Genomic DNA, 18,480 nt, shown 5'->3' on the forward strand with positions numbered 1-18,480 from the left:
TTGATCCAGGAACATGTCTTACTTGGCAAAATCACGGTGACCATAGTGTATAGTAAGTATGTGTACATGCATTATGCTAGTATTCCATTCTAAACAAATTCAGCGTGAGCTTGTAGGTTTATTCTGACTGGCTGAAACCAATATCATGACAGCGCACATCTTAAATACCTCTGCATTTCTGCATTAACAGAATGCTGTGAATGCTGTCCTGCATGTGTGCATGTGTGCGTGTTGAGAGTTGAGGCTGATTTCTAATTCCCCTGATTTAATCATCTGTGTGATACTTTGGTTAAACAAAGAGACTCATTCAGCTCCGGCTGAGCGGAGGGAGGGAGGGGGTCTGGCCTGCAGTTTCACTGGATACAAAGACACACACACACACACACACACACACTGCAGGTCTCACTGCAACACGATTTGGACATTCCTAAACAGTGTGCATGAAAGAGAGAGACAGAAAGATGGAGAGAGAGAGTGACAGTGTGCAGTTAGACGAGTGCAAACCAGAATCTTTAAACATGTTTAATTTTCTGCTTTTGTATCATCATACGATTGTGACTCCTTGAGTCACGAGGACAAAATTAACTTCCCATAAGCCATTGCAAATGTGTGCTCAGAAGTGAATCTGAGCTTATTATTTACTGGCTGAAATGAAATCCAGTTACACGAAGGATGTGGAAACAACATAACTGTATGTGATCTTTTTATAACATGTATCCAGCAATGACGTTTCTCTTTCCATTTCCAGATTTCCAGTGTGAGGAATGAACTGCAGTGACATCTAACACAAATTTAAACCACTTTTTAGACTTGATGTGGGATGATAATATAAAATAACTAATTAAACAAGCAACTTATTGAGGTTGTGTAATATAGCGTACTACTCTGTGAAACAAAGTTTATTGTTGGGTACTGCATACTAATTCACAAACTGTTTTTTAATAATATGCAGTATGCTAGTATTCCATTCGGAACAGTCACTGTTTACATGCATTAAACTCCATCCAAATGCCTCAAAGGCTGATTCAGACACTTTACAGCGCAAACAATGGCTGCATCCGATATCTCTTATTACCTTATAGTAGGTGAAAAACAATATGTGTCCGAATTTCTTGCTCTGCGTCTCAGTGTTTATACATCCTATATGTGAGATTACAATAAGTGTGTCCCAAACCATTGCATGATGAAAAGAGTAGGCCAAAAGTCCCCGGATGATCTACTATTTTGGGTAGACGTTTGAAGTGTGATCCATGCACACTGTAATGGTTAATATTGTCCACAATCCATTGCGCTTTGGCAAAGGATTTGATTCAGAACTACAAACATGAATAAAAAGTGTTATAAACTACAAACATGGCGGATGTGCGTGACCAAATGTAGAGAGGTTTGAGTTACTATCCTGGTGAGAAAAAAAAAAGTATATTTAACATTATCTGTGTTATATTTCATCTGCAACAACAATTTGAACTTCTATCTAATTGTGTGATGTGATAATACTTCCCAAAACTTGCCTACTATTATAATACACACTCAAAAGTGTGTACTTTTTCCTTTACCAAAATAGAATACTTTAAGGGCGTACTATAAGTAGTATAAATTGGGACGCAGCATAAGTATCTACTTCTGGAAAGATTCTGAAGCGCACATTCGATGGACACTTTACTATCCCATGAGGCCACGTAGTTCATATTTCAAAAAAGTAGCTTATTATTTCATTTAATATTTCTATGAGTGATTTCATTTGATTGTTAATAACCAACTTTTTTTTTTTTGATTGAGTTTATTGATTACATTTAAGAATCTGACATTAGAAGACAGATATGACAATACATTTTTTATAATACTAATGCATCACTGGCTTTTTTTTGCTCAGTGTTATTTCAGGGTTTTGATCTCTCAACTGAGAGAACACATTGTTTTGTTGTATTATAATGACTATTTAATATTAGGCTACATCTAAAATTTGACTAGGCTAGACATGTTACATATTAATTGTATATGAACCTGAAAGAATATTTTAATTTTTGTGTATTTTATGTTACTTCATAATAATATTCTAGTTGAGGGCATTTGTAGTGTATAGGGTGAATTCGGGTAATCTGGGACACCTAAGCTCCAGTGTGTTTTTCCTGTTCTAACTAAATTTAGTCAATAGGCCTTTTATTATAATTTTAGCATGGATGTCATGTGACTGAAATTGGGGTGATTCCACAGAAAGGGGCGGGGCACTTGTCAATCAAGAAGCTCTCCTGGAAAAATGCAGGACAAGGTCAGTGACAAAGGATTCTGACTAGATTAATGTTAAGGGCATAAAACTGTCATGAATAAGACAAGATGTTCCTAATTGTTGTCAGATTACGTTTGTGATCTATTCAAGCAACAAAATATGTATTAAAGTGTTGAAAATGTGTTTTAGTTTTTTTTTCTTCTTTCAAACATTTTTTGTTGTCCCACATGATCAAATATGATTGAGAATGTGGGACAGCATGTTTTGGGTAATCTGGGACAGTCTTCAAATGGAGGAAATATGCATTTAGGGACTTTATAAGTCTAATGATAAGGGATAATATATGCTATAATGAGAAATGGGTGTTAATGTGGACTACTGGAGGTTATAACATTAGCATAAGTTCACAGTAGCTAGCAGCTAGCTAAACCAGCTAGCTAGAGAGATGCTACAGAGACGAAATCTGGGAAACGTATTCCAATAGCAAACAAAGGTATCAGGAAGTAAACGTTAATTTCTTTTCCTAAATTTCCAGAAAGTTTAGCATACAACGGTTCAAATCACTGAGCAGGAGGGGGATCTGCACCCAGGCCAGTTGACAATGTTCTGTACACACACACACACACACACACACACAGAGACAGAGTCATTAGTCAGCTATGAATTTAAATGAATTAACAGTAGATAGTTAATGCTGTGTAGATAGAAATAATTTTTCCTTATATTGGAATATACATTTTCTTATTGAGATTTCTGCACTTGCAATTTTTTTCATAATGCTTTTTTTTTTATTGGTGATATGGTGTTTGGCATGCATGAAGTATGGTGAATATAGGCTTTTTTAGGCCTAATACATATGTCCCAGATTACAAAGTGACCTGCAGATTATCAAATTCAGGCAGAATTTTTTTTTTTTGCCACAAAAACACTAATAGGTGTGCCATGTCTCCTCTGTAATATCTTCATTCTTTCTTCTGGTGTGGTTAGAAAGCATTTTAGGGATTTCAGAAAAGTTTAATGTGCTGATCTAATGTGTTAGATATCGAAATAAATCGCAGGAGTCAAAATTGCAAAAAATGTCCCAGAATTCACCCTAGGTATGGGGCCCAAACCTAACCTCAAGCCCAGGGGCCCCCTAAGTCCTGCCCTGCATGTATAGGGTTGACAAATGCATTTAAGGGATCAAAGAAGCGTTCTGTATAAAAGTCATGCTGAATGCAGTTTGTCCCATATACGACATGACCACCTAGAGCAGTGATGGGCAAACTTGGCCCTTCCATGCAACTTTCCTGCAGAGATTTGATCCAACCCTGATAAAACTCACCTGCCTACTAGTAGTCTTGAAGACAAAGATTAGCTGGTTCAGGTGTGTTTGATTAGAGTTGGAGCTGACCTCTGAATGAAAGTGGCCTGGAAGGGGCAAGTTTGCCCACCCCTGGCCTAGACCATACAAAACAAACTCCAACTTAATAATAAATATAATTAGATCATTTTGGGCGAATGCAAACAACCTGATTATTGTTCAAGGTTCCAACATCCAGCCATGCAAGAAAACACGCAATCTACCTGAAGGAAGACGTGATTATAACGGGACGTTGTCTTTCACTGTTGTTAAATAGTGAAAACATTTTTACATTTAACTTGTAATGTATTCTTAACCTTGGACCCCATTCTTGAAATACAAAATGACCAGTAAAGTATCAAGCACCAAGCAGTCCATCTTTTTAATGTCCCTTATTTTTTCTATAATAAACCACGACTGTCCCTTATTTTCCTTTTCTGAAGTTGGCAACCCTAGCAATGGAAGAGGATTTATGAATGGCAGCAACACAACACACCGTAGGTCACATGACAATGATAACATGACGAATATACCCAGAATACATCCATATATATTACACACATTAATACTATAGAACGTGCTTTAGTAACGGTGGCTAATAGTTTATTCAAAATAAGTACTTACTCTGAGAGTAGCCTTTATGTGATTAGAGACGCTTACCGTTTACTCCATCCACAGGAATGAAGATCCAAGTTCATCCACCTAGAAAAGTAGTTTCACCTCAAAAGGTGAATTCAGACACTTTTAACCCGCGCAAACAATGAATATTTACATTTAGATCCCGCCGTTCGTGCGCCAGTTAAGTGGAAACGGTTCGTTATCGCTGATAAATTCGAATCAAATCCCGCGAAACACTTTATGGCGCGAACTTTATCAGCCTTAATTTTCAAGAATTTTTTTTTATTTCTGAATCAAGGGTCATTTCAATAATGTTCTGACTAGGGGAAAAAAAATACACGTTTAATGTTTATTAAATGTTTTCCTTCCTTTGGTACTTTTAGTTTACAACACTTTCTTAGTATTATAAAAAAAAAAAAAAACTACATTTGAACTCCCCCGTTTTTACAAACTATTTCAATGAACAGCTGTAAATTAAATTTGATTTGCTGTTTTATTCAACAGCTTTAAACTCATGTAGTATGAATCTACAGATAATGTCATACTGTTTCAAAACAATAATGAGAAAACAAGAGTGAAGCATATAATTTCCTACAAAAAAAAAGTTTAATATTGCATGAATAAAACAAAGGAATGAACATTAAATAATTGAAATTGAAACCTTTGTTTCTGCTGTCCTCCTGTGGACAAACACACGAACTGCTGGATGAAATATAAAGCTCCAGTGCAGAACACTTGAGATGTGTGCTGTAAACACTGCTGTGACACACAGATCTGATGCGGATCTGAGTGTGTAAGTGTGTGTGTGTGTGTGTGAGATTCTCAGTCAGTAATGATGAGCTCGTCACAGCCCCAGTCCTCATAACTCCCATCCGGCAGATACCGACGGATAATGATGGGGATCTTCCTGCTCCTGATCAACACACAAACAACATTAAAACACATACCACACAGAAAAATACACATTCTGAGAATGTGTCAGAGACTGTCTATACACTGTTAAAATAATTTTACTCTAAGTTTAAATTAAAATCAAGTAAAACAAAATATATTTTCCCCCCATAGAAAAGTATTGTTTTTATTAAAGAACATACCATTACTTAAATGTCTGTAATTACATAAGTAAATCATGAATAATCAAAACTTAAATATATCAGTAGTGTAATAACATGCGTTTTGTCATACTTGAGCTCTTTCATGGCAATCTGCAGTGGATCCGTCTCTCCTTCCAGCTCCACCATCACCGGCGCACACATCCTGTCACACAGGAAGTGATATCACTGATGATTAATGGAGCATCATGAGCATTTATTAGTACGCATTGCAAATCTCAACTGGCTGATAATTTATATAGTCTCCACGTGAACTATATTCTCGTTCAGCTCTAAGCTTAATGTGACTTTAAGGTATTACTATATTATTAAAATATTATGAATACTGGCACATTTACAGAAATGTTAATTAATGTGTATAGTCCTTATAAATAATAATAATTTAAAAAACTAATATAAAGCTGAAACAATGTTTCTTGTAAAAAGTGCTATACAAATAAATTGACTTGGCTTTTGTGCGTACAACGTTTTTATGGTTTAAAAAAAAAACTTTAGAAATAAAACAAATTAAAACATTTGTTAACTGAAATAAGATGTAAATATTAGATGAAAAGCAAACTAAATGTAAATTAGAAATGCTGCCTTTGCAGCAACGTTGCAACTGAAATTAAAATAAGTTTAAGTACTACCATGACTGATACTAAAAATTGACATTTTTAACAAAAACTAATAAAAATTACAACAAGATTACGAAAACAAAACCAGAAAACATGAACTGTATGCATGTATGTATTCAGAAAGTATTCAGACCCCCTTCAATTTTTCACTCTGTTATATTGCAGCCATTTGTTAAAATCATTTAAGTTTGCCGGCAGGATCTGGACGTTCTCCTGATCCTCCTGCAAACACACACACAGATGAGAAACAAACAACACAGAGAGATAAGACTGTCAGGAGAGTCTGACACTGATGCACTTCAACAATCAAACCGAAATTGAGATTATGAGCTGAAAAACAACTGAGACTAAACTACTTTCACTACAAATACTTACCAGATGTCAATAAGACACATTGAGAATCATTTATAAAATATGTACTAGAAATACTAACCTGTTATATTCTTATTAAACACTTTCTGCATTACAATAATGAATGTTAGGGGTCTGAATTGATTTATTTGTCATTAATATAATGTCAAAAAAAAGATTTTTTTAATGGATCTATAACATGCACCTAATCATCCCAAGTGGGATTGGGATTCTGAGTTGAAAAACTATAAAAACTGCATTATTTTCATTAAAAGTGCTGAAACTCACATGCAATACAACTATCACCCATAGTGTGGCAATGCAAGGAAACAAGTCTGGTCATTTAATACAAAAAAACATTCTGATCTATATTAGTCAATGATCGCTTGTCAAAACGTTCGCCGTGATTTTGCCAAACAAGGCATGTTCCTGGATCAACATTACTGTCCAAAGACTTAACCCAATCCCTACCCCTAAGCCTCATCCTACCCATAATTTATTCCTAAAATCAGTGTGAAATGATAGCTGATTAACAAGGGTGTGGAAGCACCTAACCCTGATTGTAAGCCTAAAACAGATATTTCCTGCGAAGTTATCCCTCAGTTCTGATTGGTTGATTGGAATGTTGATCCAGGAACATGTTGTACTTGGTGAAATCCCGTTCACCTGCCAGAAAGCATTGTTCTTACATCTTCCGCGTTCTCCAGATCATCCAGAGGCTCTTCATCTTCAACATCATCGAAATCTCCGTCATCAAAACTGAGCAACAATAACACAGAATCCTCAGATAAACAAACGAACATCCACACAAGAAAGCACATAACCCTGTTGTATATATAACGTTAGTTCCTTACACACTACAGGTTTCTAATGATCCCATCGTGTTGTTTTCACACTCACTAACTTTAAACGACAGTAAATATCTCATAAAAACTGTAACAGACGCATTCAGAACTCACTTGTCTTCGTTGTCAGACATTATTATTGTCTCGTGGGTCGTAAAAACGATTTAATTGTTAAATTCGTAGAAAACTCCAGTTTATTGTGGCGTCTCGCGGAGGACCGACTGCAGGACAGTCGCAGCATGGAATGAATGTCTTCTTCTTTTAGGATTTCATGGCGGTTGGCAAACCAAGTTAAAAGGTGCATTCCCGCCACCTACTGGAAAGGAGTGTGAAGCGCACACTGAATAGGAACTTTAGAAACAAGAGCTACCTATTTAACAAAAAAACAAAACAACAACGACATTTTAATAAATAAATAAATAACCCACGGAGAGAAAAACCGGCATCCTAAATCCTATTAATCAATCCTGTTTCCTTTAATAACTAATTCGCGATATATTCTTGATTGCTTAGATCAGGGCTGTCCAAACTCGGTCCTGGAGGGCCGGTGTCCTGAAGAGTTTAGCTCCAACCCTAATTAAACACACCTGAAGCAGCTAATCAAGCTCTTACTAGGCATGCTAGAAACTTAAAAGCAGGTGTATTGAGGCAAGTTGGAGCTAAACTCTGCAGGACACCGGCCCTCCAGGACCGAGTTTGGACACCCCTGGCTTAGATCCATCGCCTAACAAAACCTGGAGTGACAGATCATTTATTTCCAGATACCTTAAAGCTTGACTTGGTTGGAAACGTTCTCTTTCATAAGCCTCACATTTTATAAGTACATGTTCTACTGTTTCTGTTAACCCACATTTGTCACAATTTCCATTTTCATGTTTTCCTATTCTATGTAAGCACTGATTTAATAAACAATGACCAATACGCATTCTTGCTATTATAACGTCCTCTGTTTCCAAATCTTCTTCTCTCTGAACCAACTTTGTCTTGTATGCAGTGTAAATGTCCACCTTTTGTTCCTTCTTTCCATTCATTCTGCCATATTTATGGAATGAACTTCAGGCATGCTACGGTTTTCACAGTCCGTACAGAAACACGAGCAACAACACTGACGTTCCCCAAACAAACCTAAGTAAGTAAATAAATAAATAAACGCTTGCATTTGTTTTGTAGAACATATAAAATATATTTTTGCTGTGCTTTCCGCATTTACAGTTTTAACCAGCAGATGGACTCAGTTAGTTACAAAAGCGATTCGCATCAGCGTGAAATTATGTTTTGAATGTTTTGTTTACATTCTCTAAGTGAAATTTTCTTAGTTAAATGTTTAATAGCAATAATCTAAATGGATGATATATAAAATTCCTGTTTAAATGTAGGTTAGGTTACTGATTGGCTGTAGAAGACAAACAACGCGTTTATCTGACAGTTTTAATTAGAAAAGTTAAACAAAGTGCATTGAAAAAGCTTCAACCCTACTACAAATTTTGTAGAAAAGAAATTGTTCACAGAAAATATATGAAGGAAAGCTGCTGAACAAGTCTTACACTGATCGTTTCTCTAATAATCTTAAATAATGGTTTAATGTTTTCACGTCACGTCTTAAATCTGGGAAAACTTTAAAAGTGGCAAGATTATATGAAAACAGAGGATGGATATTAATTATACCTGCTTTCATGAAGGGAATGACAAAAACGTCGACATGCGGGTATCTAATTTACTTTTAAGACACTCTTAGTGGTGCATAGTATAAGTAAACATAATATACGACACAAAATGATGATTAAAGTTTTATTAGGAGTGTAATTATAACTGTATGAGCGGCAGAAATGGTTGCTTTCACTTTCATATGTAGCAGAGAAACAAAAACTCAATCCAAGATTGTGGGTCTAAGATTGTATATAATTTAAGTGCAAAATGTACAATTGCAATCAATCAGTTGTTATGAAGTGTAAAGCTTTTATAAGTTTTGCATTTTGCTCACATATCCCTTTTGTCATTAAGTCACATAAAGTGTGTGTCAATTAAGTCAGTGTTATGTCTGACAGGATGATGAAGAGACAGATGTCAGGAGTCAGAGAAGACCTCAGTTCTGATTGGTTGATTGGAATGTTGATCCAGGAACATGTTGTACTTGGTGAAATCCCGTTCACCTGCCAGAAAGCATTGTTCTTACATCTTCCGCGTTCTCCAGATCATCCAGAGGCTCTTCATCTTCAACATCATCGAAATCTCCGTCATCAAAACTGAGCAACAATAACACAGAATCCTCAGATAAACAAACGAACATCCACACAAGAAAGCACATAACCCTGTTGTATATATAACGTTAGTTCCTTACACACTACAGGTTTCTAATGATCCCATCGTGTTGTTTTCACACTCACTAACTTTAAACGACAGTAAATATCTCATAAAAACTGTAACAGACGCATTCAGAACTCACTTGTCTTCGTTGTCAGACATTATTATTGTCTCGTGGGTCGTAAAAACGATTTAATTGTTAAATTCGTAGAAAACTCCAGTTTATTGTGGCGTCTCGCGGAGGACCGACTGCAGGACAGTCGCAGCATGGAATGAATGTCTTCTTCTTTTAGGATTTCATGGCGGTTGGCAAACCAAGTTAAAAGGTGCATTCCCGCCACCTACTGGAAAGGAGTGTGAAGCGCACACTGAATAGGAACTTTAGAAACAAGAGCTACCTATTTAACAAAAAAACAAAACAACAACGACATTTTAATAAATAAATAAATAACCCACGGAGAGAAAAACCGGCATCCTAAATCCTATTAATCAATCCTGTTTCCTTTAATAACTAATTCGCGATATATTCTTGATTGCTTAGATCAGGGCTGTCCAAACTCGGTCCTGGAGGGCCGGTGTCCTGAAGAGTTTAGCTCCAACCCTAATTAAACACACCTGAAGCAGCTAATCAAGCTCTTACTAGGCATGCTAGAAACTTAAAAGCAGGTGTATTGAGGCAAGTTGGAGCTAAACTCTGCAGGACACCGGCCCTCCAGGACCGAGTTTGGACACCCCTGGCTTAGATCCATCGCCTAACAAAACCTGGAGTGACAGATCATTTATTTCCAGATACCTTAAAGCTTGACTTGGTTGGAAACGTTCTCTTTCATAAGCCTCATGTTCTACTGTTTCTGTTAACCCACATTTGTCACAATTTCCATTTTCATGTTTTCCTATTCTATGTAAGCACTGATTTAATAAACAATGACCAATACGCATTCTTGCTATTATAACGTCCTCTGTTTCCAAATCTTCTTCTCTCTGAACCAACTTTGTCTTGTATGCAGTGTAAATGTCCACCTTTTGTTCCTTCTTTCCATTCATTCTGCCATATTTATGGAATGAACTTCAGGCATGCTACGGTTTTCACAGTCCGTACAGAAACACGAGCAACAACACTGACGTTCCCCAAACAAACCTAAGTAAGTAAATAAATAAATAAACGCTTGCATTTGTTTTGTAGAACATATAAAATATATTTTTGCTGTGCTTTCCGCATTTACAGTTTTAACCAGCAGATGGACTCAGTTAGTTACAAAAGCGATTCGCATCAGCGTGAAATTATGTTTTGAATGTTTTGTTTACATTCTCTAAGTGAAATTTTCTTAGTTAAATGTTTAATAGCAATAATCTAAATGGATGATATATAAAATTCCTGTTTAAATGTAGGTTAGGTTACTGATTGGCTGTAGAAGACAAACAACGCGTTTATCTGACAGTTTTAATTAGAAAAGTTAAACAAAGTGCATTGAAAAAGCTTCAACCCTACTACAAATTTTGTAGAAAAGAAATTGTTCACAGAAAATATATGAAGGAAAGCTGCTGAACAAGTCTTACACTGATCGTTTCTCTAATAATCTTAAATAATGGTTTAATGTTTTCACGTCACGTCTTAAATCTGGGAAAACTTTAAAAGTGGCAAGATTATATGAAAACAGAGGATGGATATTAATTATACCTGCTTTCATGAAGGGAATGACAAAAACGTCGACATGCGGGTATCTAATTTACTTTTAAGACACTCTTAGTGGTGCATAGTATAAGTAAACATAATATACGACACAAAATGATGATTAAAGTTTTATTAGGAGTGTAATTATAACTGTATGAGCGGCAGAAATGGTTGCTTTCACTTTCATATGTAGCAGAGAAACAAAAACTCAATCCAAGATTGTGGGTCTAAGATTGTATATAATTTAAGTGCAAAATGTACAATTGCAATCAATCAGTTGTTATGAAGTGTAAAGCTTTTATAAGTTTTGCATTTTGCTCACATATCCCTTTTGTCATTAAGTCACATAAAGTGTGTGTCAATTAAGTCAGTGTTATGTCTGACAGGATGATGAAGAGACAGATGTCAGGAGTCAGAGAAGATGATCAACTCATGAATAAAGAAAGAACAGAATATCAACATGTCCAGCGGAGAAAGCAGAGGTGAGAGGTTACTCTATTAATGAATATGAACATCAGTAAAATCAGCTTTAAAATAAAAATAAGTTGAATTTAAAAATGTGGACATATGCGGGGGGGATTGTTGTATACCGTGACACTTCAGATACAGTATGAGCATCTGCTAAATGAATAAATGTACATCATAAAAAAACATCTGAAGTTCAATTACTACAAGAGATATTTATCTATCCTTTTGTGAGATGAACGGTAGACAAGATTTATTCAAATGTCTAATCTATCTACTTAATAATGTACTTAAAGTAAGACGTTTCCACATTACATTGTACTTTAGTATTTAAAAAAAAAGGGTATACATGTATTTAAACATTCGCTGTCAGTCATGTTTCTGTTGATGTTTCAGTTCATGAGTGTTTGTAAAATAAAAGCAGCCTATGTGTTTCTATAAGTTGTGTTGTATGATGTCTACTGTTCATAGAGTCCTATTAATTGTCAAATACTGTTCCTAAATAGTGTTAATCAAACTGAAGGCTCAGATTTAAAATAAAGCTGATAAAACATATAACCTGAAATTATTACACAGTACTGAAATGATGTGCTTCATATACTTGATGAAACACTGAATATGTTTTCTGCATATCGAAAGACCATACACTCTTAAAAATAAAGGTGCTTCGCGATGCCATAGAAGAACCTTTTTGTCTAAATGGTTCCATAAAGAACCTTTAACATCTGAAGAACCTTTCTGTTTCACAAAAGCTTCTTTGTGGCAAAAGAAGGTTCTTCAGATTATAAAAAGATAAGAAAGAGATGGTTCTTTAAAGAACCTTTGACTGAATGGTTCTCTGTGGAACCAAAAATGGTTCTTCTATGGCATCGCTTGAAGAACCTTTTGAAGCACCTTTATTTTTAAGAGTGTAAGTGTGTCTCTCTAATAATGCTGTTTTTGAGTATTATGTTTACTGTGGCAACCCTGCAAACTCCTTTAGAGAATCAATAAATCAGACCTTTAAAAAAAAAACCTAATTAATGTGTTTTGTAGTTGCTATTAGTCATATCCAAGAGTCAAATGTAAGTGTTTTTCATTTCCACAGCAGTTATTCACGGTTCTGCTCACAGGAGAAGACGGAGCAAAGAAAGACCTCTGGACTGTAAATCAATAGTAGAATATTGATGACCATGATGAACAACATGCAACACTTGTGGCCAGTTTTGCTTGATCTATAACACTTTTAGTCCAAATTTAGTCCTGCTGGTATGTACAGTCTTAGAAAAAAAGGTTAATTGGGGTTCTACATATAAACCTTTTCTTGGTTACAAAGAACCCTAAAGGGTTCTTTTGATTGAACCCTTAAAAAGGGTTCTTTATATAACCTTTTAATGGTTCCAAATATGCAGCGCCTGATAGAACCCTTTAAGGTTCTATATAGAACCGAGTACTATCTGTTATAGTAGAATGCTACAGTTCTTGGTGTCGTAACACATTACTCGTGTGTTTCAGTGAGTGATGTGACTCCTCTGAGGATTGTTCTTCTGGGGAAGAGTGTGTCAGAAAACAGTGGAGTAGGAAACTTCATATTAGGACGAGCAGCGTTTGACAGTGAAGCTCCTCCAGATGTTATAGAGAGAGTCGGAGGAAGATTGAAGGACAGACATGTGATGCTCATCAACAGTCATCAGCTGCTCCAGACAAACATCTCAGATCATCAGATCACACAGACAGTGAGAGAGTGTGTGAATCTGTCTGATCCAGGACCTCATGTGATCGTTCTGCTCCTCAATCATGAGCAGTGTTCAACAGAAGATCAAGAGTGTGTGAATATGTCTGATCCAGGACCTTATGCTTTCAAGTCAAGTCACCTTTATTTATATAGCACTTTATACAATACAGATTGTGTCAAAACAGCTTTACAGTGTCAAACAGGAAAATAGTTTGTCAAAAATGCAAGAGGACAATAACAAATCAATGTCTTCTTAATCATACTGCAGTATAATGACTTCACTGAGGAAGACCTGAGAAGAGAGAAACATGCTGAAATAATTTATTTAAGAAGCTATTAACTGCACTTACAATCATGATTGATGACTTATGTTGTTCAAGGACATCTGTGAAAGTTTATTAATTGATTCAGCAATTGACTGCAGAGTGTGGAAGACATTTTCAACTTGATAATGTGATCTGAAATATCTACACAATTAGTGGAGAAACACATATAAAACCATGAAGAATTTGATGATTCAAAAGGAACAGTGGATGAAGGTAAGTAGTGGATAAAGTTACATTGCTTCACTCAGAGACACTCAGAAAAAGAAATATGTTTACCTTGCAGTTATTTAGTATTGAATATTTTCCCACTTTTGCAAAAGCATAATGATCACCAGGTGTAACCCCTCTGGTCCTAACCACCCCATCTTGTTCATGTTCCGAGTGGGACTCAAACCCAGGTCGCTGGCATGGGAGGTGTGAACACTACCAAGGATGCTAAAGACTGCAGCGCAGCCTCTCTCGATGATGAAAAATGATGATTCATATGTTTGTAGTAGTATGTGTCTTCTATGTGCTGTTCACTTTCACTGTGTTGCTAAAGATAAATGTAAGTTTGCCAAATCTTCATATTACATTTCTGCAAAGATGACAAATTTACTTACAATTTCTGTCCTGCATTAAAATATGAGGGCAGCTGCGTACTAGACCAAACATATTATGGCAATTGCGTGCGACCTGGATTATTGGGCCAGAAATACTGGGCAGAGCAAACATGGATATTCACGAGTTTCCTGTTTCGTGTTAAAGTGACTATTAGTATGTGTGCTCTGGATCACAAGCTGTTTTCAACAAGGTTTCAACGTATTTCAGTGTCGAATTAAGTTTAGAGTATAATTGTTCATCTATACCAGGGCTGGCCCAAGGATTTTGGGGGCCCTAAGGAGAAATGGGTCCACCAAACCACCCCCCAACATAAAAAAAGAAGGAACAGAAGGAAGCATGAAGTGCCCTAAAATTTCCTGGTAGATGGCTCCACTGCCAAAGCAACCTGGGCTTCCATTACACCTGAGCAGTGGCTGATTGTCTCCATGCCACGCCGCACTGATGCAGTAATTCATGCAAAAGGAGGCCCTACCAAGTATTGAGTACATGTATAGTAAATTAACATACTTTCCAGAAGGCCAACAATTCACTAAAAATGTTTTTTATTGGTCTTATGAAGTATTCTAATTTGTTGAGATAGTGAATTGGTGGGTTTTTATTAAATGTGAGCCAAAATCATTTCAATTAAAAGAACCAAAGACTTAAACTACTTCAGTCTGTGTGCACTGAATTTATTTAATACACGAGTTTCACAATTTGAGTTGAATTACTGAAATAAATGAACTTATCCACGACATTCTAATTTATTGAGATGCACCTGTATATAATATATATAAACATTATTTATTGAAACAAGGTGATTTTATTTATTGCTCTGGGCCTCTTGCCTGACAGAAATGTTAGATCAAGTCTCTACACCAGAAATATAATAAGTATATAAATTGATTAAATTAGTATTATAAATTATTATATGATTAAATGGAATAATAAAATGATGAAATGATAAATGATTATAAATGAATGAATGAATAAAAAATGAATACAAATGAAAGAAGGTAAATCAAAACAGATGTATGGTTGTTTTGTTGAAGCAACACACACAGGTTACTGTGGGCATGCTGTGTAGCATGGCCATGACAAACTCCCACAGCTGCATGAAGAGCTTCATAAACACATGCAGAAATAACATCGCCAACAAGTTCATATCTCCTCCTGAGACCCAGCTATGGAGTTTTTGCCTCTGCAGTGGACATTATATTTGAGTGAATTTTGTCTACTCTTGTCATTTTATTTTTAGAAAAACTGAGTCGTGGTGTCCTCTACAGTGGACATAGCATAACTTATGAATAAAATATAATTTTAAAAATTTTTTATTTTACCATTTTTTTCTTATGCTCTAAACAATGTAGTGACATGAAAAAATACTAAATTCACAAAGCTTTTTATTTCTGGTTCTCAGGAGGATCTACCAACTGCAAACGCTGACATACGCAAATTATGCCCATACTTGGTAAAAAATTGTGTAAAGTCTGTGTTTTCACTGCGTTCCTCTTGCTCTCTCTGTCTCTGCTCTTCCGCTTGTCTGAATCTCTGAGCATCTTCAAACATCTGATTACTGTAATGTCCTCCTCCATTCTGCTCTATCATTGTGTCAATCTTCTGCAGTAGATCATTCACCTGCTCTCTGTTATTCTCATCTCTGTTGTTGAATACCTGATATCTGTTTCCACACTGCTGAACTAGATGTCTTAATCTACTGTTCTCCTCAATGAGCTCCTCCAAGGGCTCATCTAGCAGATCTCCGTGAGTGAAGAGAATGATGGAATATTTTAACACCTCCTGACCAAACATCATCTCAATCATCTGAGGAATCTGTTGCTCCTGTTCAGTGAATCTGTCAACTCTGAACACAATGAGAAATGCATGAGGTCCAGGACTGGATAAATAAACACTTCTCGCTATCTCTGTCATTAACTCCTCAGGGCTCATCTCTGTATCAAATAATCCAGGAGTATCAACTACAGATATTTTTCTTCCTGAAACAGTGATGTGTAGAGGACACCAGGACTAAAAGCATGTTTATTATACATTTTGGGAGACAAAAGAATTGAATAGGAAAACAAATTATATATCAATATTCTTATGAAATATTAGATATTATTATGAAAATCTGGCTAATGACTACTGCCATTATTATACTTTTCTTTTTTCAACATGCTGTCCAAACAGCACTTTAATATGCAAATTAGATACAGCGTATAGATAACATTGTGCTTAATGGGAAAACCAGTTTATGGAATTTCTACACACATATTGCATAAAGCAAAATGGTATATCAAATCATTTTGTTATATATTTTATAACATAGTTGAGAACCATCTTTAAACAAAGTTGGTTATAAAAAATCCTGAAACCTAAAAATTGATTGGCGATTTAATGTCTACTCTTGTCATTTTATTTTTAGAAAAACTGAGTCGTGGTGTCCTCTACAGTGGACATAGCATAACTTATGAATAAAATATAATTTTAAAAATTTTTTATTTTACCATTTTTTTCTTATGCTCTAAACAATGTAGTGACATGAAAAAATACTAAATTCACAAAGCTTTTTATTTCTGGTTCTCAGGAGGATATATATACAGTGGGTACGGAAAGTATTCAGACCCCCTTAAATTTTTCACTCTTTGTTATATTGCAGCCATTTGCGAAAATCATTTAAGTTATTTTTTTTTCCTCATTTGCGTTCCTCTCGCTCTCTCTGTCTCTGCTCTTCCGCTTGTCTGAATCTCTGAGCATCTTCAAACATCTGATTACTGTAATGTCCTCCTCCATTCTGCTCTATCATTGTGTCAATCTTCTGCAGTAGATCATTCACCTGCTCTCTGTTATTCTCATCTCTGTTGTTGAATACCTGATATCTGTTTCCACACTGCTGAACTAGATGTCTTAATCTACTGTTCTCCTCAATGAGCTCCTCCAAGGGCTCATCTAGCAGATCTCCGTGAGTGAAGAGAATGATGGAATATTTTAACACCTCCTGACCAAACATCATCTCAATCATCTGAGGAATCTGTTGCTCCTGTTCAGTGAATCTGTCAACTCTGAACACAATGAGAAATGCATGAGGTCCAGGACTGGATAAATAAACACTTCTTGCTATCTCTGTCATTAACTTTCCAGGCCTCATCTGTGTGTCAAAGAATCCAGGAGTATCAACTACAGACACAGATCTGCCTGAAACAGTGGTGTGTGCTTCTGAACATTCAGTTGTTACTACAGTCTGTCTTTTCTCAGATCCGAACTCTTTCTGTCCCAGTATTGTCTTTCCACATGCACTTTTCTCTACACCAGTTTCACCCAGCAGCACAATCCTTATGGATGAGAGACTGACAGCAGGAGTCTGCTGATCATCTTGTCTGTTCGCTCTGCTGTCAGGAATCCATCTGGTCAGCCTCCCTCCATCTAATTCTGCATCAAACACAAAACAGACATAAGTGGTAATTTAGATGCTTATAATTTTACGTACAGTACAATCTTTTAGGAAGATCCTGAGGAAAAGTGTCTTCGTGAAATACATAGATCAGCCAGCGACTTGTCAGTTAACAGCCCTGAGATTTAACCACCACCACCACCACACAAACATCCCACAGATCACATCTGAAAGGACAGATGTGTTATTGGTTGAAATCAGTCTAAAACCCTAATATCAAAGTCAAAGTCAAAGTCTGCTTTATTGTCAATTCTGCCACATGTACAGCACATACATACAGAGTATTGAAATTGCGTTACTCTCAGACCCTTGGTGCATACAGTTAACACTTAACACTAACAGTAAACATAATACAGATAAATACAGTTTAAATATATATAAAATACAACCCATACAAGTCCAACAGCCAGTTGCACAGCGAAGTGTTGAGCCCCAGCTGGACCAGTTTGTGAATGAGCTGTTGAGGGATGATTGTGTTGAATGCTGAACTGAAGTCTATGAACAGCATTCTGACATATGAGTCTTTTTTGTCCAGATGTGTGAGTGCTGAGTGGAGGGTAGTGGCGATAGCATCATCGGTCGAGCGGTTGGACCGATATGCAAACTGGAAGAAGTCCAGGGAGGGGGGGGGCAGACTTGATGTGGTGCATGACTAGCCGTTCAAAAGCACTTCATGAGGATAGGAGTAAGTACAACTGGACGGTAGTCATTGAAGCAGGATGGAGACGACTTCTTTGGGACTGGAATGATGGTGGTAGCTTTGAAGCATGTGGGGACAATAGCCTGACTTAGCGAGATGTTGAATCTGTACAACATCAATGTTTCCTGTCAGCTCGATTTTTGAGTGGACTTTGCTG

General features: G+C 36.3%; 1 protein-coding gene and 1 long non-coding RNA gene across 2 annotated transcripts in view; both read right to left on the reverse strand.

The window, feature by feature from the left end:
• Window positions 1-6,105: 6,105 nt before the first annotated feature.
• LOC107563723 (uncharacterized) lies at window positions 6,106-7,444 on the reverse strand. Its single transcript, XR_001606134.1, has 3 exons — window positions 7,227-7,444; window positions 6,957-7,026; window positions 6,106-6,138 (listed from the first exon to the last, which is right to left on the reverse strand). It is a non-coding gene; the product is annotated as an uncharacterized lncRNA (long non-coding RNA).
• Window positions 7,445-15,588: 8,144 nt separating this feature from the next.
• The window catches only part of LOC107563758 (GTPase IMAP family member 7-like), a 13,954-nt gene continuing 11,062 nt past the window's right edge, over window positions 15,589-18,480 (reverse strand). The window contains exons 3-5 of the mRNA XM_016248700.1: window positions 16,887-17,475; window positions 16,333-16,336; window positions 15,589-16,200 (exon numbers count right to left, since the gene is read on the reverse strand). Of these exons, the coding sequence (XP_016104186.1) occupies window positions 15,589-16,200; window positions 16,333-16,336; window positions 16,887-17,475 (1,205 nt within the window). The remainder of the gene's footprint in view (window positions 16,201-16,332; window positions 16,337-16,886; window positions 17,476-18,480) is intronic.

The sequence above is a fragment of the Sinocyclocheilus grahami genome, unplaced genomic scaffold (genome assembly GCF_001515645.1).
Source record: "Sinocyclocheilus grahami isolate Dianchi unplaced genomic scaffold, SAMN03320097.WGS_v1.1 scaffold888.1, whole genome shotgun sequence".
NCBI lineage: Eukaryota > Metazoa > Chordata > Actinopteri > Cypriniformes > Cyprinidae > Sinocyclocheilus > Sinocyclocheilus grahami.